This window comes from Anopheles moucheti, chromosome 2 (genome assembly GCF_943734755.1).
Source record: "Anopheles moucheti chromosome 2, idAnoMoucSN_F20_07, whole genome shotgun sequence".
Classification (NCBI taxonomy): Eukaryota; Metazoa; Arthropoda; class Insecta; order Diptera; family Culicidae; genus Anopheles; species Anopheles moucheti.
This window is the reverse complement of record NC_069140.1, coordinates 26,906,906-26,924,135: the sequence shown is the minus strand read 5'-3', so window position 1 is coordinate 26,924,135 and position 17,230 is coordinate 26,906,906. Positions and strand designations below refer to the sequence as shown.

The 17,230-nt window shown below is 48.2% G+C and overlaps 1 protein-coding gene across 1 annotated transcript in view; it reads left to right on the top strand.

Moving 5' to 3' along the window:
- Positions 1 to 17,230, top strand: part of LOC128310611 (protein serrate) — a 103,081-nt gene that overhangs the window by 46,712 nt on the left and 39,139 nt on the right. The window contains exons 4-7 of the mRNA XM_053047295.1: positions 2,770 to 2,824; positions 3,658 to 3,763; positions 3,875 to 4,023; positions 4,946 to 5,006. Coding sequence (XP_052903255.1) covers positions 2,770 to 2,824; positions 3,658 to 3,763; positions 3,875 to 4,023; positions 4,946 to 5,006 — 371 coding nt within the window. The remainder of the gene's footprint in view (positions 1 to 2,769; positions 2,825 to 3,657; positions 3,764 to 3,874; positions 4,024 to 4,945; positions 5,007 to 17,230) is intronic.

Sequence of the window (17,230 nt, the reverse complement as noted above, 5' to 3'; positions counted from 1 at the left end):
CCTTCCATTTCTACGATGCGCATGACGAAGACGACGACGACGATGATGATGATGATGATGACAGGGCAAGTGATCACCAGGCGGCACCCCTTCGGGAAGAACCCCGCGCGGAAGAATCCCTGGGAACGCACGCGTCTGCCGCGAGGACCCGCGAGGAAGGGGAGCAAGAATAGAATACTTTTGTTATTGTTATCAACCGTTTTAATTCAATCATAATAAAAGCTCCTTTGCGCGAGAGACCCAGATCGGTCTCGCTTAGATGCTATCGTGTGCCGCGAGACGTAACGATGCAACGAAACGAGGCAGCAAAGAAAAAGGTACCCTAACCGCGCGTCTTCGTCGTTTGCCATGCCATCACAAACGGTCAGTCGTTGTACGGGAGAGTTTACGTGGAACCCTTCCCGAAGGGTGACTGAGAGATTGGTCTTGGAGGGGGGAAGATGGTATTTGTTGCGACGGAAAGGGGCAGATATTATATTCAAATTAAATTACATTTTCCGGACATTTTTGTGTATGAGCGGTTTGTGTGTGTGGCACACTGCCGGTGGGCATCGCGATCTACCGTGGATCGGGGGGAGATTCAGCATGAATGAAGGTATCGCTCGGAACAAGATATGTAAATTGCGGTTTACCGACATCGTTTTACCCTACGCTGCAACCGATCGCATTCTCGTGCAGGTGAAGGAAGAACAGCATGCTGATGCTGACGGAGCCGGGGCGGAAGGATGGGAGGGATGGATGCGCGGCTGGGTGAAAGGGATGGGTGACGAATCGGATGTTCTGTCACCGTGTTTACACACACCTTACCCCCTCAGTATGCTCCGGTTTCTCGGACACATTAAGTGAGAGATCACGCGATGAGACACTGTGGAGACAACTGTTTAGACGTAAATGGAGTTCCCCGTGCAGCCGCCGGGTGGATTGTCTGTTTGGAGGGGGTGGAGGTAGTTTGATGAAGTAGACAACCATATTTAAGTGTATTGTTTTTTTTTCGCGCCCTCCCCCTTATTCCACCAGTTCCAGTGATTCCACCGACTTGTGCCGGTGACACATTAGCCAAGGTATCGCGATTTGATCCGCCAGTGCGAAACATTTCCACACATGACACACACGGGGAAGGGTATCACGGTGGGGTAACCCGGGAGGGGGTGTTGAGTTATGATGTGTGAATACTACGTGCCATAACGAGCAGGAAACGACGATCTCACCCGATCACGCTCGTCCGTTCGCATAGTTCGCACCAAGAGCGCCCGCACAGCTGTAGCTGCGCTGCCCCCATTGAATGTGCTTCGCGCGTCTAATGAACGATGGACGGCCATTGGCCCGCGACGGCACGATGCCGGTACTCGCCGGTAACGTTTATGAATGAATCTTTATGATGATCTCCGCATATGTTTCGCCCCCCAACACCTTCGCCCCCATCCCCGGGCCACCATCATTCACGATGGATTGGCGAGCTGAAGCGTTTTAGTACGTGCGCGAAGACGGTGGCGTTGGACGGGGACGTGTGACGCACCGCAACCGGACAAAACGTTGGAAAGATTTTTATCGATCACGCTTGTTTGTCAATTTGTTGAATTTCTCAAAAAGCTACCCGATCTTTTTTTTCTTTTTATGAGCCACGCTCTTAAATTAACACCCCACTTTGACGGATCAATCGATGTCGGAGCGATCGTTCGGTACGATACCATCGAGATGTGGGGTGTTTGGACATTTGAGGCCGGGGAGAACACAACGAATGTGTTTCATGTTTTCTAAATATCACATTAATTCGACACCTTTTTCCTAGCTCCCCATCACCATCCCACATTCACACCGTGCATATGTGGGGGGGGGGGGACACTATCACCTAACAAGGATCTTCGAACATCGGGCCCACAAGTCTGGGTCAAACGTCGAGTTGAAGAGATCCACACCAAACAAAAAAAAATCAAACCCGCTAAGGGAAAGTTTGGTAAAGATGGCGCTCACCGTTCACTGGCGTCGGTGTGTCAGTGACCCCACCGGGCAGGACCCACCAGCGACTGATCAAGAATTCCAGAAGCACTTCAACAGTGATCTCCCATTCCCGAATTGCCTCGATTTGGTTCGACCATCGGACCATCCCTTCCTGATTTGTAATTCATAGCGTCCGGGAGGCGACTACGGCTGGTCCCGGGGCCGTAACAATAACAATTGTCGAAAAGTGTGAAATCACCAAATGAGGAACCGGGGTGTAAAATAACAACAGCAGCAGCACAGCCAAAAAAAGTAGGAATTAAACGAAAAAGAAAAACGAGAGCATAACCGTTCCAATTCGTCTCTTTTCTGCTCTAATGATGCCGATGCAGAAGTGACGGTGCCCAACAACAACAAAAAAACGAAACAAAACAACGGTTCAAGTCCGAAAATATTTTCCACCGGTTTCGCCCCTTGGTGTCCCCACACACCCCCGGGTGGCGGTGTGAGAATTATGTGTGGCAATCTCATTAATGTAAAAATTCTCACGATCTTTTCGGAAACCCCCGGGCTGGCAACGGACACGTTTTTTTTGGCTGAATGGCTCGTCTAGAACGTTCGATTAAGTGCGTAAACATTCTCATTGCCGGTCGATCTACTTCGGTCAAGTGGGAGCAAACCGGGGACCGTGCCGGTTTTGGGATCGCCCGGATCGACACCCGGACACTGAAGGTGGACCGATTCGTAAAACATTTCACGCTTGCTTCGCTACTTCATGTTTCATCTGTTGAATCATCATTCTTTCATGACGTTTTTCTTTTCTACTTTCAGAAATCGTTCACACTTATCCTGCAAGCTTTAGACATGTACAACGAGTCATACTCAAGTAAGTATGGAGCTAAGCACGACCCCGTGATATAAAATGGTTTAATATACCTTACCCCATCACCCAAATACCTTTTATCCCCGTACTTATGCGACTCGATGGATTCCACCAAGACCTTCTACAATTAATTGTTGCTCCACTGGAGTAAAACAACGATAGATTGCATGAGGGTGATAACTGGACAACCAGTACTTCAAACATGTGTGAAACAACACACCACACCACGGCTGGCCTCGGTCGATTCGTGTGAATTAATGCAAGCGACGAACGTTAGGTGCAAGTGATGGACTCCACCACATCCCATCTAGTGTGCTACCGTGCAACAGAGGGTAAAGCCCTGTGGTGGGCTTTTGATCGAGGTCTTTGAGGTGGCGTTACTGCCACCATGCACTACGTCAGACGTTAACTAAAAATTAGCATAACGATCTTTCACTTTTGTTTGTTGTTTTTATTTTTTTTGCCGTCAATTTTCCATCCTTTGCTTGCTGGACCATCGAGACACGATCGGTACAAAAAAGAATCTCACAATTTAACAATTTGTAGCGTTCCATGTATAGCAAGGATCGTGCCATACATTCGCTATCACGTTCTTTCTCCGCTTGCACATTTCTTGCTGTGATTTCTGACGCTTTTGTGCGCGAGCTGAATAATGTGCTGGGCACATCCTACCCTTCCTGTTTTCCCAATGCGCAGCGTAACTTCAAGCCCTAACTAAACCAAACCATCAACAGTGCTAATTAAAAAAAAGTAAACCTGATTTCTCTATTTGACCCCTTTGCTAACCTTTCCGTGGTTTAACGTTTCTCTTTGTTTTGTTGGCCTTCTTTTTGCAGTTTCCGAGCGACTTATTGATGAGACATCATTTTCTGGCGTTATTCTACCGTCGCACGATTGGAATACATTAGATCACATAGGAAAGAGCGCACGAATAACATACCGGTAAGTACCGATCAGCAGGCGAACATTTATCAAACGCCCAAAATACTTTCGCCGAAGCCAGCGAGCAAGTCACAGCATAATAATGTGCAACGCTTTGTTTTATTTTTGCAGTGTACGAGTGCAGTGTGCGGACAACTACTACAACACAACCTGTACGACGTTCTGTCGGCCCCGGAATGACCAGTTCGGGCATTATACCTGCGGCAAGCAGGGCAATAAAGTGTGCCTTCCCGGCTGGCAGGGAGCAAATTGTGAAAAAGGTATGTGCAGCTACTTAGTTACCGCTCAAGGTGTATTCTAAGCCATACACACCCCAATCGAAGCAACCGTAGCAAGGAAGATCTCAAGTACAACGTACGTTGTTGTGGCCAATGTTCCAAAACAGCATTCCGACGAGATGTTATCATTTACACAAGATAAAGTCATGGAACGATTAACGAACCTCACCAACCCATACAATGTCTAAATCTCACAGCAAAACACTGGTAGCAACCCGACCCGATGTGAAAGGTCAATTTATGTAATCGATCGGACGAGGATCGTTTCGATGAAGATGCATTCAAGCGCCGGTGCGCGATCGAGCCCCGAGCTTTGGTTGGAGTCGTTTAGTGCGTTCGGTAAGCTTTTCCTTCGCGCGGTGGATAAGAGAACGCTCGCGAGATTAGACTAATGGAAGTTTGAAGGGAAACCGAGCGCGGGAATGAGCTACGTAAAAAAAGGCAACAACAACGACCTCCAAGCTCTGGCTGCTGTTACCAAAGTTTACCAACGTGGTGCACGGTGGTGAAAATTCGATTTCGGGGTTTTTGTTTTCCTTACGTTTGGAATTTTATTTCTTCATTACCTGCGCACTATCTTATCCGATCGCTGGGGTTTTATATTTGTTTCAACATTGATGTTTTCTACTTGCACGCATTGTCTTTCGACGCGTCGCCCGGTGACGGGCCCGGTTCGAGGTTTTATATTGTATTTTATTTTACTTTCATTTTCCATCGTTATCGCTCTACTGCCCAGTTGGGCCTGTTGGTTCATTTTCACGTACCAGATACGTTTGAGGTTTTTCCTTTCACTCTCGCGCTGATTGTGTACGTTACGTTTTTATTTCATTTGATGTATGGTCGCCGAATTTCCCTTTTAACACAATATACTTACATTTTCCTATTGCGATTATGCCACTTTCAGCAATCTGCAAGCCAGGATGTGATCAAATACACGGCAAATGTGACCAGCCGGGCGAGTGCGAGTAAGTACCACTATGATGTTTAAAGTGATTTTTAATACGAGTTTCAAATGTAATCTGTATCTAAATATAACCAAGATAACCTTATCACCGGGAGGGCCCGGAGGTGTATTGGAAGACACGCCGAGACTTAGTCGAATTGCAGAAGTCACTCCGGAACGAAGAAGTTTTACATCATTAGGTTCTTTGTATCCTCCGGATATAGTAGATCCTACATTTTTAATACCTTCTCCTTTATGGAGCAAGGTCAGATCATCGAATAACAATTTAGTTCCGGCCTCAAGACAGCTGACGTCAACGTAAAGTGCCTCAGCGTCGAAAGATGAAATTCGTGGCTAAAGTAATCTTATATCCCTGGAGGTCTAAGAAGTCGGCCAAATGGTGGTGCTTCGTATCCTCCGTATGGAGTCGATCTGATATCAATAATATTAACATCAACCCCCAAGACAGCAGATGTCACCGTAAAGCGTCGTAAAACCCCAAGATGAAGATCATGGGTAAAGTGATCTAATATCCCGGAAGAATTAGTTGAAGATGCACTTTTACCGAACACTCTCAACTGAACTTCCATTTTTGTTCGCGAAGGCCTTTTAAAAGCTATACCAAAATCTGACTTCCTTTAATCATTGACGACGTTTTATCAAATATTGTAATCATTACTTCAACTATTGTTAAACTTTAATTTCGTTTGGTAATTCTGATAAGCAAACTCACGCTAAATTTCCAAAGATTTCTATGATTATATGATATATGCTCTAGCATACTCTTCCAAACCAATTCCTCCACGGGCTCTTTCCCTTCCACGGTTTTTCTATCATACGCAACATTGCGGCGCGAAATGCTTTCAACAAATGTAGCATTTTGTGACCGATGCAAAACCCAACCACCACTCCCACAACGAAAGAATGCACCGGGGGTGGGTTACAAAACCCAAAACAACCTCCCCCAAAACCTCGAACCAATCATCGGTCGTGCACCACCCGGCTGCCTACCGACCGTCCGGGCAGTTTGCGGGCGAAAAATAACCAATACCGTACCGTAAGCCCATCGAGACACGATCGCGACGTCGACGTGCGATCCTAAGTAGAACAAAGTAGGGCCGGAATGGCGATCGTGTCGGCACCCCACAATGAGCGTGCCCGTGTCAGCCAATGAACGCGAATTTGCCGTTGAATCCTAGCCATCCGAGGTTCCCATCCGAGAAGGGCACCGTGGGCATGGATGGGCCGGTCAGTTGTAGCTCCTTTTGCGAGCACAAAAAGCAAAACAAAAAAAAGGGTGGAAATAAAAACAAAAAGCTCGGTCGTGATCGCACTGTGAATTGTTGTTCAACCCCTGTTTCAAATGCTGCGGTGCGAAAGTGGGTGATCGACGGGGATGTGTGTGTGTGAGTGTTATTTTTTTGTTTGATTTTGCTTCTCAAACGAACACGCGAAAACGGCTTGTAGCAATAGTACCTTCTCTCCCCTAATTAGCTCTTTCTTCTATTTTATTACAATCGAGCAACGATTTGTTAGCCCTGCCCGCTCGCTCCAGCCGTCTTCCTTCCCTGGTGCTCCGTTCTACCTTCGAAGATGGTTTGGCGCGTTCGGGTTAAAAATCCGTTTTGTACCGATCGGTTTTGCATATTTACATATTTTTTTCATTTCGATCTAAATTCGCACAGTTTAAAAACGTTTACTACACACCCGTACGACACGACGGCCACAACTACCGTACGCGATGCTCGTGCCCGTTGCTGCTCGATGGCGCTGTACCGGTCGTTTGATCGTGTCCCGTGTAATATGTCTCCTCGAGTTTTCGAAATTACCGGTGCCCCCCGGTACCGATTGTTTCCTCTCGATGGGGAGAGCGCACGGAAGGTGATCCTGCCGTGCCGATGAAAACCCATGCATCGATAGTTCGAAATGGTTGTAAATTTACCGAAACGGCTAACAAATGATCTTCGCGATCGGTACTCATCCAGGCTGGGTGGTGGTTCGGGGAACATAACGAAAATTCCGTGATTCCTGCAGCAATACAGCTTATAAACACCATGCATCTCATGTGGAACAACGCTAGCTTCTGAAAACTTCAGCCCAATCTCCACACTCACTGCAAGTGTGACTGGCGGTGTTGGCTGGAAGCGGATGATACCGAAACATAAATTACATCCAACAGCCCTAGTAAATATTTTACACGCTACAAATAGGGGGATGCATACGGTAGGAGAGAACGAAGCGCTAAATAAGTAGCTGCAGAAGCACCCGAAGGATGGCAGGTGGAGGATGGTTCGCTTGTTGTTGGCTAATAAAACACGTCGTACCGGTAGCAGCACATGCATTACGGCACTGGGCCCTCCCACCCTCTGGACACACGCACGCGTAAATAAACACTGGGAAAAGCAAGAGCATCGACGTTCGTTTGCCGACCTGGGCTCGGGCTAATTTATCCTGCAACGCTTGAAACAATAGAATTGTTGCGATGAAATTGCATCCACCGGTAGCACGGCCAGCGTTGTTGGTTTACAACCATTACCGAAAAGAATGCCAGCCAATCCTCATCCAGCGCCAAAGACTGCGCTATCGGCAGCTTCCCATACAAAACCCCCTGCCCCTAAACGAGCTCTGGTTAAAGCACCGGAAAATCGCCGCAATTATACTATTACACCTTTAGCGCCTGGCAATAAAAGGAACCGATCGTTCCCTTTTTGGGACTCATTTTCGTCCGCATGCGATGCGGAGCGGGTGTTGATGGTCGGTTCGTTGGCTAGTCTCGTCCACCACAAGCGAAGGTTCGGACATCATTTCCACGAAAACTGACCATATCTTCAACAGCTTCGTAGTTGTGCCCCCACTAGTGACTGGTAGAATTCGCACATGTTGCGTTTCATAAAAGTCCATCATGATGTGTGCGTGTGGTGTGTTTTTTACTTTTCCACAATCAATTAAGCTCCACCGGTACGCACACCGGACTGTCCCTAATTGACGGCAACCTGTCAACGCGGGGGACAGCGGGCGACTTAATTTAGTCCGTTCCCGGCCCTCGCGCGCGCAAACCGTAAACGCACGTTTCATTTGCCAAATGAGCGCAAAAGCCCCACCGGCAAAAGCCATCAACGTGATTATCGCGCACAAAACTGACAACACAAAAGACCCGACCCGGTTCCTTCTTCCGGACCCGTCTTCCACACGCCACCGATGCCCACCGGGTTTTGGGGCCGGTATACGTTGTCGACAACAAGCGTTTGCACAGATCGCTATCACTAACCCTCCATAGAAGGGGAGTGAACCGTTCGGGGGAGGGTTGCCGAAGAAAACCCTGTTGCAGAGCTTTCCTTCCAGATGGCCCCGCGATCCAGATTCCCATTTCATAATTATCGCGCCAGATCGCGCACCCTGCAATGGTGGTGAAGTTGCGCTCGTTGCTGGAAGCTCTAGCTGCCACCGGACACGGTGGCATTGCGGTAGCGCACACACTGTCTCGTCCATCAGCAGCCGTCCGATCCGTGGGTCCGATGTTAGTTACCTTTTACGTCATAATTAATTAATTTAATGAATTGAAATTTAAACCATCCAGCGTACGAGAATCGCGTGTTCTACGCTGGTGACGCGCGGGAATGCAACTCTATCGCAAGCCCCCCTCCCCCACACATAGTGTCTCAGCTCTTAATAGACTCAATTTGGTGCCGAGCGAGTTAATATGGCGTGCGAATTCTCGCGCTCGGCAGCTGTCAAACGGCGGCGATCGATAAACGGTCCCCAAAGCGAGGGTGAGACTCGTCGACCGGAGACACCGTTTTGGACTAGGCCGGGACCGCCACTTGGCAAGCGATCAAATCAAACGTCACTACAGGTCCTGGTACTACTACACACACATCTGAAGGAGAGGAGTTTGATAACTTTCACATCGCTTCTCACGCCACGGTATCAATTTTCTTCTGATCCATAAATCTGTCACCGGTCGGTAGAAATTTCCACACCACTCGCACCACCTAACCACAATCAGATCGATCACCACCATCGACTTTGGTACCAGGCGAGCTATTGGGCACGTATCTTGATTTTCGCCAGGCTAACTATCGCCAAAAAAGGGACGCTCTGTTGGAAATGCTACGAGCAGCGACCGTTCGCTATCCGCGTAGCGAGTCTGTTCTGTTTGTGCCGTACGCTGCCTCTGAGCACCTAAAACACCTCTATGCAACACAAAACACTAAACTAGTGCAATCTACACGCCACACCGTTCGCGTTCACGTGTTAATTCCCATCGCGCTAAATACCAATGCGAGAAGGAAAAAAAAGTCCAATCCGCCGATTCCTTCGTGTCGTGTGAACAACGCGTCTATTCTCCAAATCACGGGCAGCGCTTCACTGTGCCGATCGCGATTATTTTCGTCCCCACAAAGCCACAAAACCCACGAAACGTCGCAATCGTCAACTTCCCGCATTTCGGACGTCGTCGGATGGAACCTGGGCAGCAGCAGCAGCAGTAAAAACGCTTCAAACACGGTTGTTTAATCATGTTCATAATGTTCCCTATGTTTACAACGCCAACCCCAGAGCCAGTAGGTGTCCGCTTGCACTTCGGCTGGCTTCGGTTGGCAATTACTTTCGGGGGTTTTTTTCCTTTCTTTTTCCCCTTGCAACGAAGGATCGTTTTGCGAGCCGCGAAATGAACGCTTAATTATTCACGCCAAAAGGATCGCGAACCAATACGGTGCCGCGCAACAAAACTGCCAGTGCAACGGTTTCGTGCGACAGAATCCTTTCTCTCATCGCGTGACACACTGTCCCTTCTCACATGCGAGATCGCTGTTCGATTGTGGAGCCCTTGGCCAGCCCGGTGGGGTACCGCTTCTGCCGAACGGCCGATCAGCGGCAGCAGCCCCGATAAAACCACGCTAAACCGAACGCATTCGGTAGGCTAACCGGCGGCATGGTAGCATAATAATAAATACATTAAAGATAAGACAGTAGCGATATGAGCGTCCGCGCTGCATTCATTAATATTAAGACGACTCTCGGCGCTGTACTGTCGTTCGGGGTTGTTCTTTTTTTCCCCCCGTGCTGCTGTGTCCTTCTCGATGCTCCTCTTAGTGGCCACGACGGAGACCTTTACAATCTGTCCCTATTTACTTGCTTTTTTTTTCTTCGTCTTCATTCCGCTCAATGTTGTGTACCGCATGTAAGCAATCCTGGCGGACAAATGAAACATCAAGACGTGTCGCCCAGCACCGTGTACTGTCCTAACCGTGCTCTTGCATCTACAATGTCTACAACTCGGCTAAGTGAAGACAACTCCCGCAGCATCCCGCAGCAAGGAGACGGTTCGGTACGTGTTCGCCGCGAGCCTCGTTCGTTTGGAACGCGAGCTTTCGTTCACATATACCCAACAGTCTACACCGAATGACAATCGATATGGCAAAATAATAGAAACATAGAGCGTGCATGAAAGCATTTCCTCCCAACCGTGTCACGCGCAAACCGGGCGGAAGCAGAAAAAAGTTTATTGACGGTATAGAATTAATTGATTTATCTCTACCTTGCAATCGCCCACTTATGAACGTATACAGGCTCGGCAGGCAGGTCGGTGTATACGAAAAGCTTTGCAAGCTAAAAACAACAGCAGCAAAAAAAGGCGAACACCAATCAAACGCTTCTTCCCATTGCTTAAATGAGCACCAATGAAACGAGTTTTGCAGTGTGCAACAGGATTATGTTTTCGGTAATAATTAATAGCAACCCCCCGGAACGTGCGACCGAAGCGCGAGAAATATTTCTTCACCATTCCACATCCTTGCGGAGCTTCTTGCGAGAAACTTGAACAAGTCCTAGACACACTCTCTGTGCCTGGAAGGGAAGAGGGGCAATCACGACGCAGCAGCAAAAAAGAACGATTGGTCGAGGGACGATTGCGCTTGGAAAGCTAAAGCTTCCACGTGAAGCGTACGGAGTACAAATATAAACATATCATTACTTATTATTAGCTGCCTTCGGTTGGATGGGATCCGTTTTTATTTTGTGTTTTTTTATTTAACTCCCGCTCGCACCGTTCTGCCATTTGGTTGGTGCTCGTGTGGAACTGAATGCCGGGTTCTTATCCATTCTTTCTCAGCCAGTTTAATGGTTATACGTGTTACTTTTGCACTTTTAAAACACACACACACAAAGACGCTGGCGCGAGTGCGGCCGCTTATGGACGAGCAGCTACAAAATTGCAACCGCAATGGGGCGCTAGGCAGCAAACAGCATCCCCACAGGAGCAGCAGGTTGCGAGATAGATGGGTCTAATTATCAGCCCCAGCTCTACCGCGGTCTACTGATGGCCTTTGGTTGGGAGTGAATAATTGAACCCCTTGGAAACAACCCTTCAGGGCGCGTACTGAATAAATATGGAAATGGAAATTTGTTTGTTTCATTTACCATTCGGTGAAAAGAATAAAGACTTAACGAAATCGTCGGAATTTTCCGACATCGATAGATTCGTAACAAGCATTTATGTATCTTGATTATAGACGCAACGTAGAGACAGATTTTAAGATGTATCATACAAGTGATTTCTAGGAAAAAAATCATCCACGGTGTTGCACCACGTCTTATCGCCATTATGGCATTAACCATTGTCACGTGGTTATTATTATGCCGGGGAAGCGAAAGCACCCGGTAAACCTGTATCCGCATATTCATTATGCCCCGCATCTTCACGAAAGACACCCTGGTGGAGCCCAGGGTGAATAGACCTATGATGGATGATAGGGGTTAAGAGAAGCTAAAAAACGTAAATAAATCTTTGCGATCGAGTAGAGGAGACACACGAAAAAAAAGCCCACCACTCTGTACAAGTAACAAAACAAGAAACCACCGAGAGCACAGAGCAACGAAAAAAAACCTGCCTCGGTAATGGGAATATATGCGACACTTGACCGTGAGAAGGGATGATGGGACGCATGGGACCTTTTTTTTGATTTTCTTCGGCCAAGGCGTCCTTTAAGTTCCGTGAGCGTTCCGTTTTCCCCCCTTTTTTCAAAAAGACGTCATACTCGCGTAGCAATTGCTTTGCACCGGTGGTGGTGTGTCGAGAAGTTTATCATCAATTTTTATTGAAATATAATTGGTAACTTGTAGTACGATGGCGGCTAGTGTACGCGGTCCTTTAACTGATCTTGCCCGTTGTGGCGATACGTTCGATACCGGAGAGCGGCTGTCTGGGATGTATAAACCGTGGATCGTAGATCATTCGATTGCCCACCAACGGGAGAATAGGCCAACTTGCTGCGTTTCGATGCAACGCGCCAGACCTAAAACACGAACGTATCATAATTATCCCAATCAAAAGAAAAACCTGTACGGCCGATTTGATGAACTTCGGCATAGCGGGGAGAAAAAATAAAAACACGGTTCTCTTCTTGCAGTTCGGCTTTGTTTTTCTAACGTTCTTAGCGTTTCGTTAAGCTTTCCGTTTGCGCTTTCTTTCCCGTACCATTTCGCCCGAACCGGAACGATGAGTTCTAATGAAGCGTGATGAAATGTTTAACCCCATTTCTGCGTGATATCGCCATTTTCCAGCGGTTCGGAAGCGTGACGGAACCTAATAGAACCGTGTACGATCGATTGTGCCCTTCCCGCCCGAAAAAAAACCCCGATTGACGGATCCGGACGGACCTTGAAGCTCAAATTCGCTGCACGCCAGTAAAACAAAGCTGATAATGAAGCATAATCAACTGTACAGAATTGATGAACTCGAATTGTGTTGTGTCCGCGCGCTACGAACGGCTGTGTGGGTAGTGTGTGGACCAAACATGCTAAAAAGCTTAACATACAACCATCGGCTTATGGCACTTTAGAAGGAATAAGCCCGCAAAACCATAACCATCGGTGTTAAGCTTCTGTCTGTCTGACGGCACATCCAAAATTTCCTCCGTGATCAGTTTTTTTTTGTTGTTGTGTTTCCACTACCAATATTCTTCCAATCTAGCACACACACATACACACAGGTCCATGCAGACATCATCATAATTTTGAAGGTCTTCCACCATATCCGAAGGCTCTCTAGGAAGGAAGTGAGAAAATTGGAACTTTTCGACGCTTCGAAAAAACTTACCAGTAACTAATTGAAAATTAATAGTAAATTACGTCGAAATAATCAAATCTATTAGAACGAGACGGAGCATCGCTTGGAATGGACACGGCCACTCCGGCGCACAGCAACAGGTTGAACGGCATAGCTTGCTGCCCGCCTGACGCTGCCTTTGACTGACGGCCGGGAAGCTTCAACGTCCGAAAAGGGCACAGACAGTCTAAATCCCAACTGCTGTACATGCACACCGTACAAGAACGAAACAAAAAACAGGTTCTTTGCAGACGGAACGCGGAACGGGGCAGTTGCGCAAAGTGTCTAAGCCGTCCGGCCACGGGCGTTCCCTGCTCAGGGTTTGCTGCGCTGCAGAAGAAACAAGAACGGGGACGAACGGAGAGAATAATCAAAGCGAAACAGCATCAAACAAAACGATAATGACCCTAACGAATGCGTTTGAACCTTTACGCAGATCATCACGCGCGTAGCGGGTACGCTGGGAGAGAGCCTTTACTTTGTTTCGATTGACGATAGGACACACGCCGGAGGTTCAATTTCTTTGCGCGATTAAGAGAAAGGTATGGTGAAAAAGGAAGTGTACTTTAGAATCGTGAGCTGTGGCAACATTTAAAGTTTTATAGAATTGCTTGAACCCCTAAAACCCCATCTGGCAAGACATTCCCCGCGCGTCAAGGTAGATCAAGTGCAAGCAAAATAAACACAAACAGACAAACATTTTAATGAACCTTCCGCGCGGTATCAGCATGGGATAGAATTCTTCCATCTCTAACGCAGCACAGCACCGTCACACAGCTACTTGTAACTGAATCATCACACTCCGGGTGAATGCAGCGACATGTTCTATGCAAATCATAACACCCCGCGTGCGATCCACCCTCCACCGGCGCGGAACGGAATTCTAAAGAAAGGACAATTAAAATAGCGACAAGCGGGTGCGACTGTGCGACTGTGCTTCGCATTTTCCATTTCCCCTCGATGAAAAGCAAGCTTCACTAGCACAAGCAACCGGCTGGAATGCAAATCCATGCTCTCTGCGTGCCTGCAACAGGGCAGATTCACCAGCAGGGTCACGAACCGGGGTCTAAGCACAGTTTCGAGGCTTCATTTCGCTAAGCACAGTGCCGGAACATTCGCTCATCCCCGGTCACCTCGGCCCTGGGGTGTCTTATGCTCACGCTCACTCCTTTCAAACCTTTTTTCCGCCGGCTATCAATCGATCTCGGCAAGTCTACCACCGGTCTGTGTTTTCACCCGGTGTTGGCAGGTACGTTTTGGCCTCAAAACGATCAGCGTAGGGGGGGGGAACATCATTTATCAGAGGTTGGTCGGTTCTGGCTGGTGATGCGCACTGGTTGAACCACTCTCAGCGACAAGATCCGTAGCATTGCTCTACCCATGTTCCGACCTCTTTGCGACAAGAAACAAAAGCCGTGTGTGGAATAGCCGACGAAAAACCGACGAAAGGAAAGCAGTGTGTCACCGAGTGCCGATGAGATGGCCATCGCTTTGGCAGTTGACAGTTGACGGAGTGGAAGTCGTTCTTAAAGGTGTATGGAATCGTAGTCTGTAGGTTTTGGTCGTTTGCAAATGAAGAGAGTGGCGAATTCTTGAACTCCAAGTCGTTGGCAGTATTTGTATGCCTTTGCCACACAAACTCAAGTTGTTGGAAATTTGTGAGGTTAGGAAACTATTTTCTTTTATATAATTTTCTATATTATTCACTTCACACAAAACCAATTTCCACGGCCATACTTCGCGTTTTTTCGTTTCGTTCGGTGCGTTAACGCCACCGTTTCCGTAAGCAGCTGGAACTATCCACCACCAGATAGGGTACAACACCTTTCCATGAAGATGCGCACACATGGTCTCGGCTTTGAAATCTCACCCCCTGTTTACGCGATGCTGCAACCTTTCGATGTGCCCTTGCCAATAAGTCACCGAAAGTGTTAAATGGGAAAACAGATAAAATAATTAACTCTCCGGCCCGGCAATGCACTGTGGCAAACCGGCCACGATCGCGTTTCCCGCACGGACCCGGGAATACCGACCGGAAAATAAGCATTTCACGAAAACACGATACACATTCAATGCCGAAATGCATTTTGCTGGGCATCGAGCGACCGCGGTACACAGCCACAAGGTAACCGATTCTGTTACAAGATTGCCTATTTGGTGTTTCTTTTAATTAATTGCGTGATTTTAATTGAGTTCCGAGTGAAAGACGACGCGCATTTGCGGTTGGCCGTGTTTCGTGTTCGCCCCGTTTTGGGACCACAGTGGCAGCCGTGGCAGGCAAAAGATTGCAGCGAGCAGATGAACGGAAGCACCAACCGATCCACCTTCCGTGTGGGGAGGGTGCGCCTATGTGGCCGTTTTTTTTTTTGTTTGTAAGTGTAGGAAAAAAAAAGAAACACTAAACTCAAACCCGCTTTGTAAAGTAGCCAACACGACACGGCCGCAAATCCGGGCGGGGAACATGTATCGATCCGTTTTGCCTGCGGTACAACTACAAAACCAATGGGGTACCCACCATTCGGAATCGAAATGGCAAAATCCCAATCCAGGGAGCAGGCGTTCCTATCGCACGAATTGAATGCTCGCACCGATCGGCTTACGGGGTGACTTCTTCCCCCTTGAAAAGCGCAGAGAGAGGGAAAGATTCACGCGGACAAATGAATAATGGGACCGAGATCGGGTGCAGAGCCCTAGGGCCGGCGACGAAGATTGCCATGTTTTCGAATTCAATTAAAACGACGTTACCATTCGCAAACTGTTGTTACCGTGCCCCGCACGGTGTGTGTGTGATACCTGCTTAAAGAGGTTACGCGTTCCAGCAACATTCCAGCAAGATCAATATTGAATCCGCTACCAATCCCTTACCGTCCAACGGTCGATGGTAAAATGTTTCTGTTGCAAGCCTACTCCCACCGCCGGGCTCCGTCCGGTAGCTTCCGAACCTCCTGGTGGCTATTTAAATTGTTCAATTAATTAAGATTCTATACGTATAATGTTGTTCTTGTTAGAAAGCCACCCGTGGCACCACAAACACTTCCCGCTGTCTGTGGGACTCGGTCCATGATCGTGGCCACAATACGCTGCTGGCTTCCGTTTGCTTGTTGGGGTATTGTTTTTCGCATTGATCACCGACCACACTCGGTGCTTCGGGTGCTCCCCGGCGATCATCCTCGAACCTGGTAGAAACAAATCGATTCGCTACGATTTAGGAACCGGTAGGTTTATTTTTCACACCACCAGATCCGGACGCCGGTGGCTTTCTAGTACCGCTTATGGGACGTACCACAGCCGCGAAAACCACCACAGAATGGTCTCAATAAATATTCTCCCGCAAAGAGCTGGGAACTCGGAACAATTCCAGCGCACGGGTCAAAGTTGACATGGCACAACTACACTATGGGCGCTGGAAAGAAAATCGTGTTCCCGGCCAGACGCTAGACACGGGACCCCAAATAGATCCACAAAACCCATCTGTTTGAAACAGCAGCAAGAGCCGGAGCGCCACGGTAGATCGATCGCGATCGGTGGTTGTGAAATGTTGTGTCCAAAATTAAAAGTTCAAACGGGCAACGGTTCCTGCCGGGAGGATACGCTCGCTCGCCAAACGGCGGCGGCGTCAACTCCACTTAGGAGGCTGCTGCAAGAAATTGATCTACCAAGACGCCCGTTTGGAAGCGCTGCCACCAGGCGACCTCCGACCGCAGGAAACATCAAACAACCAACCCCGTAGCCGTTTCCAGGACAATCTCGGCTGGGATTTGTGTTGCAAAACAGTTCCAGCAATCACGCGACGTGTCATCCAGCAAACCCCGGAGCACTCGCTAACATCAACCAACACAACCGCGCGATTCCCGCCACGGGACCCAACCCCGTGTAAGACGTTATCGAGAAACTTGAACCGCTAGCGCCTAGCCAGCGGAAGGAGTGAACTAATCTAACCCATTTCGGGCAGCCTCCTGCGCGTTTTCTTTCTTTAGCGCGTTTGGGCTCCAACGCCTTTATTGACTAGACAAAGCCCCATCGCTTTCGGAGCAGTTCTCTGCTGATTGACCGTGGGATGCTGGGGCTTTTTGTTGGAGGTATTTTTTTTTCTTTTCGTTTGCTCTTCTCCAGTGAGAGCTGCTGCCCTCTTTGGCGAA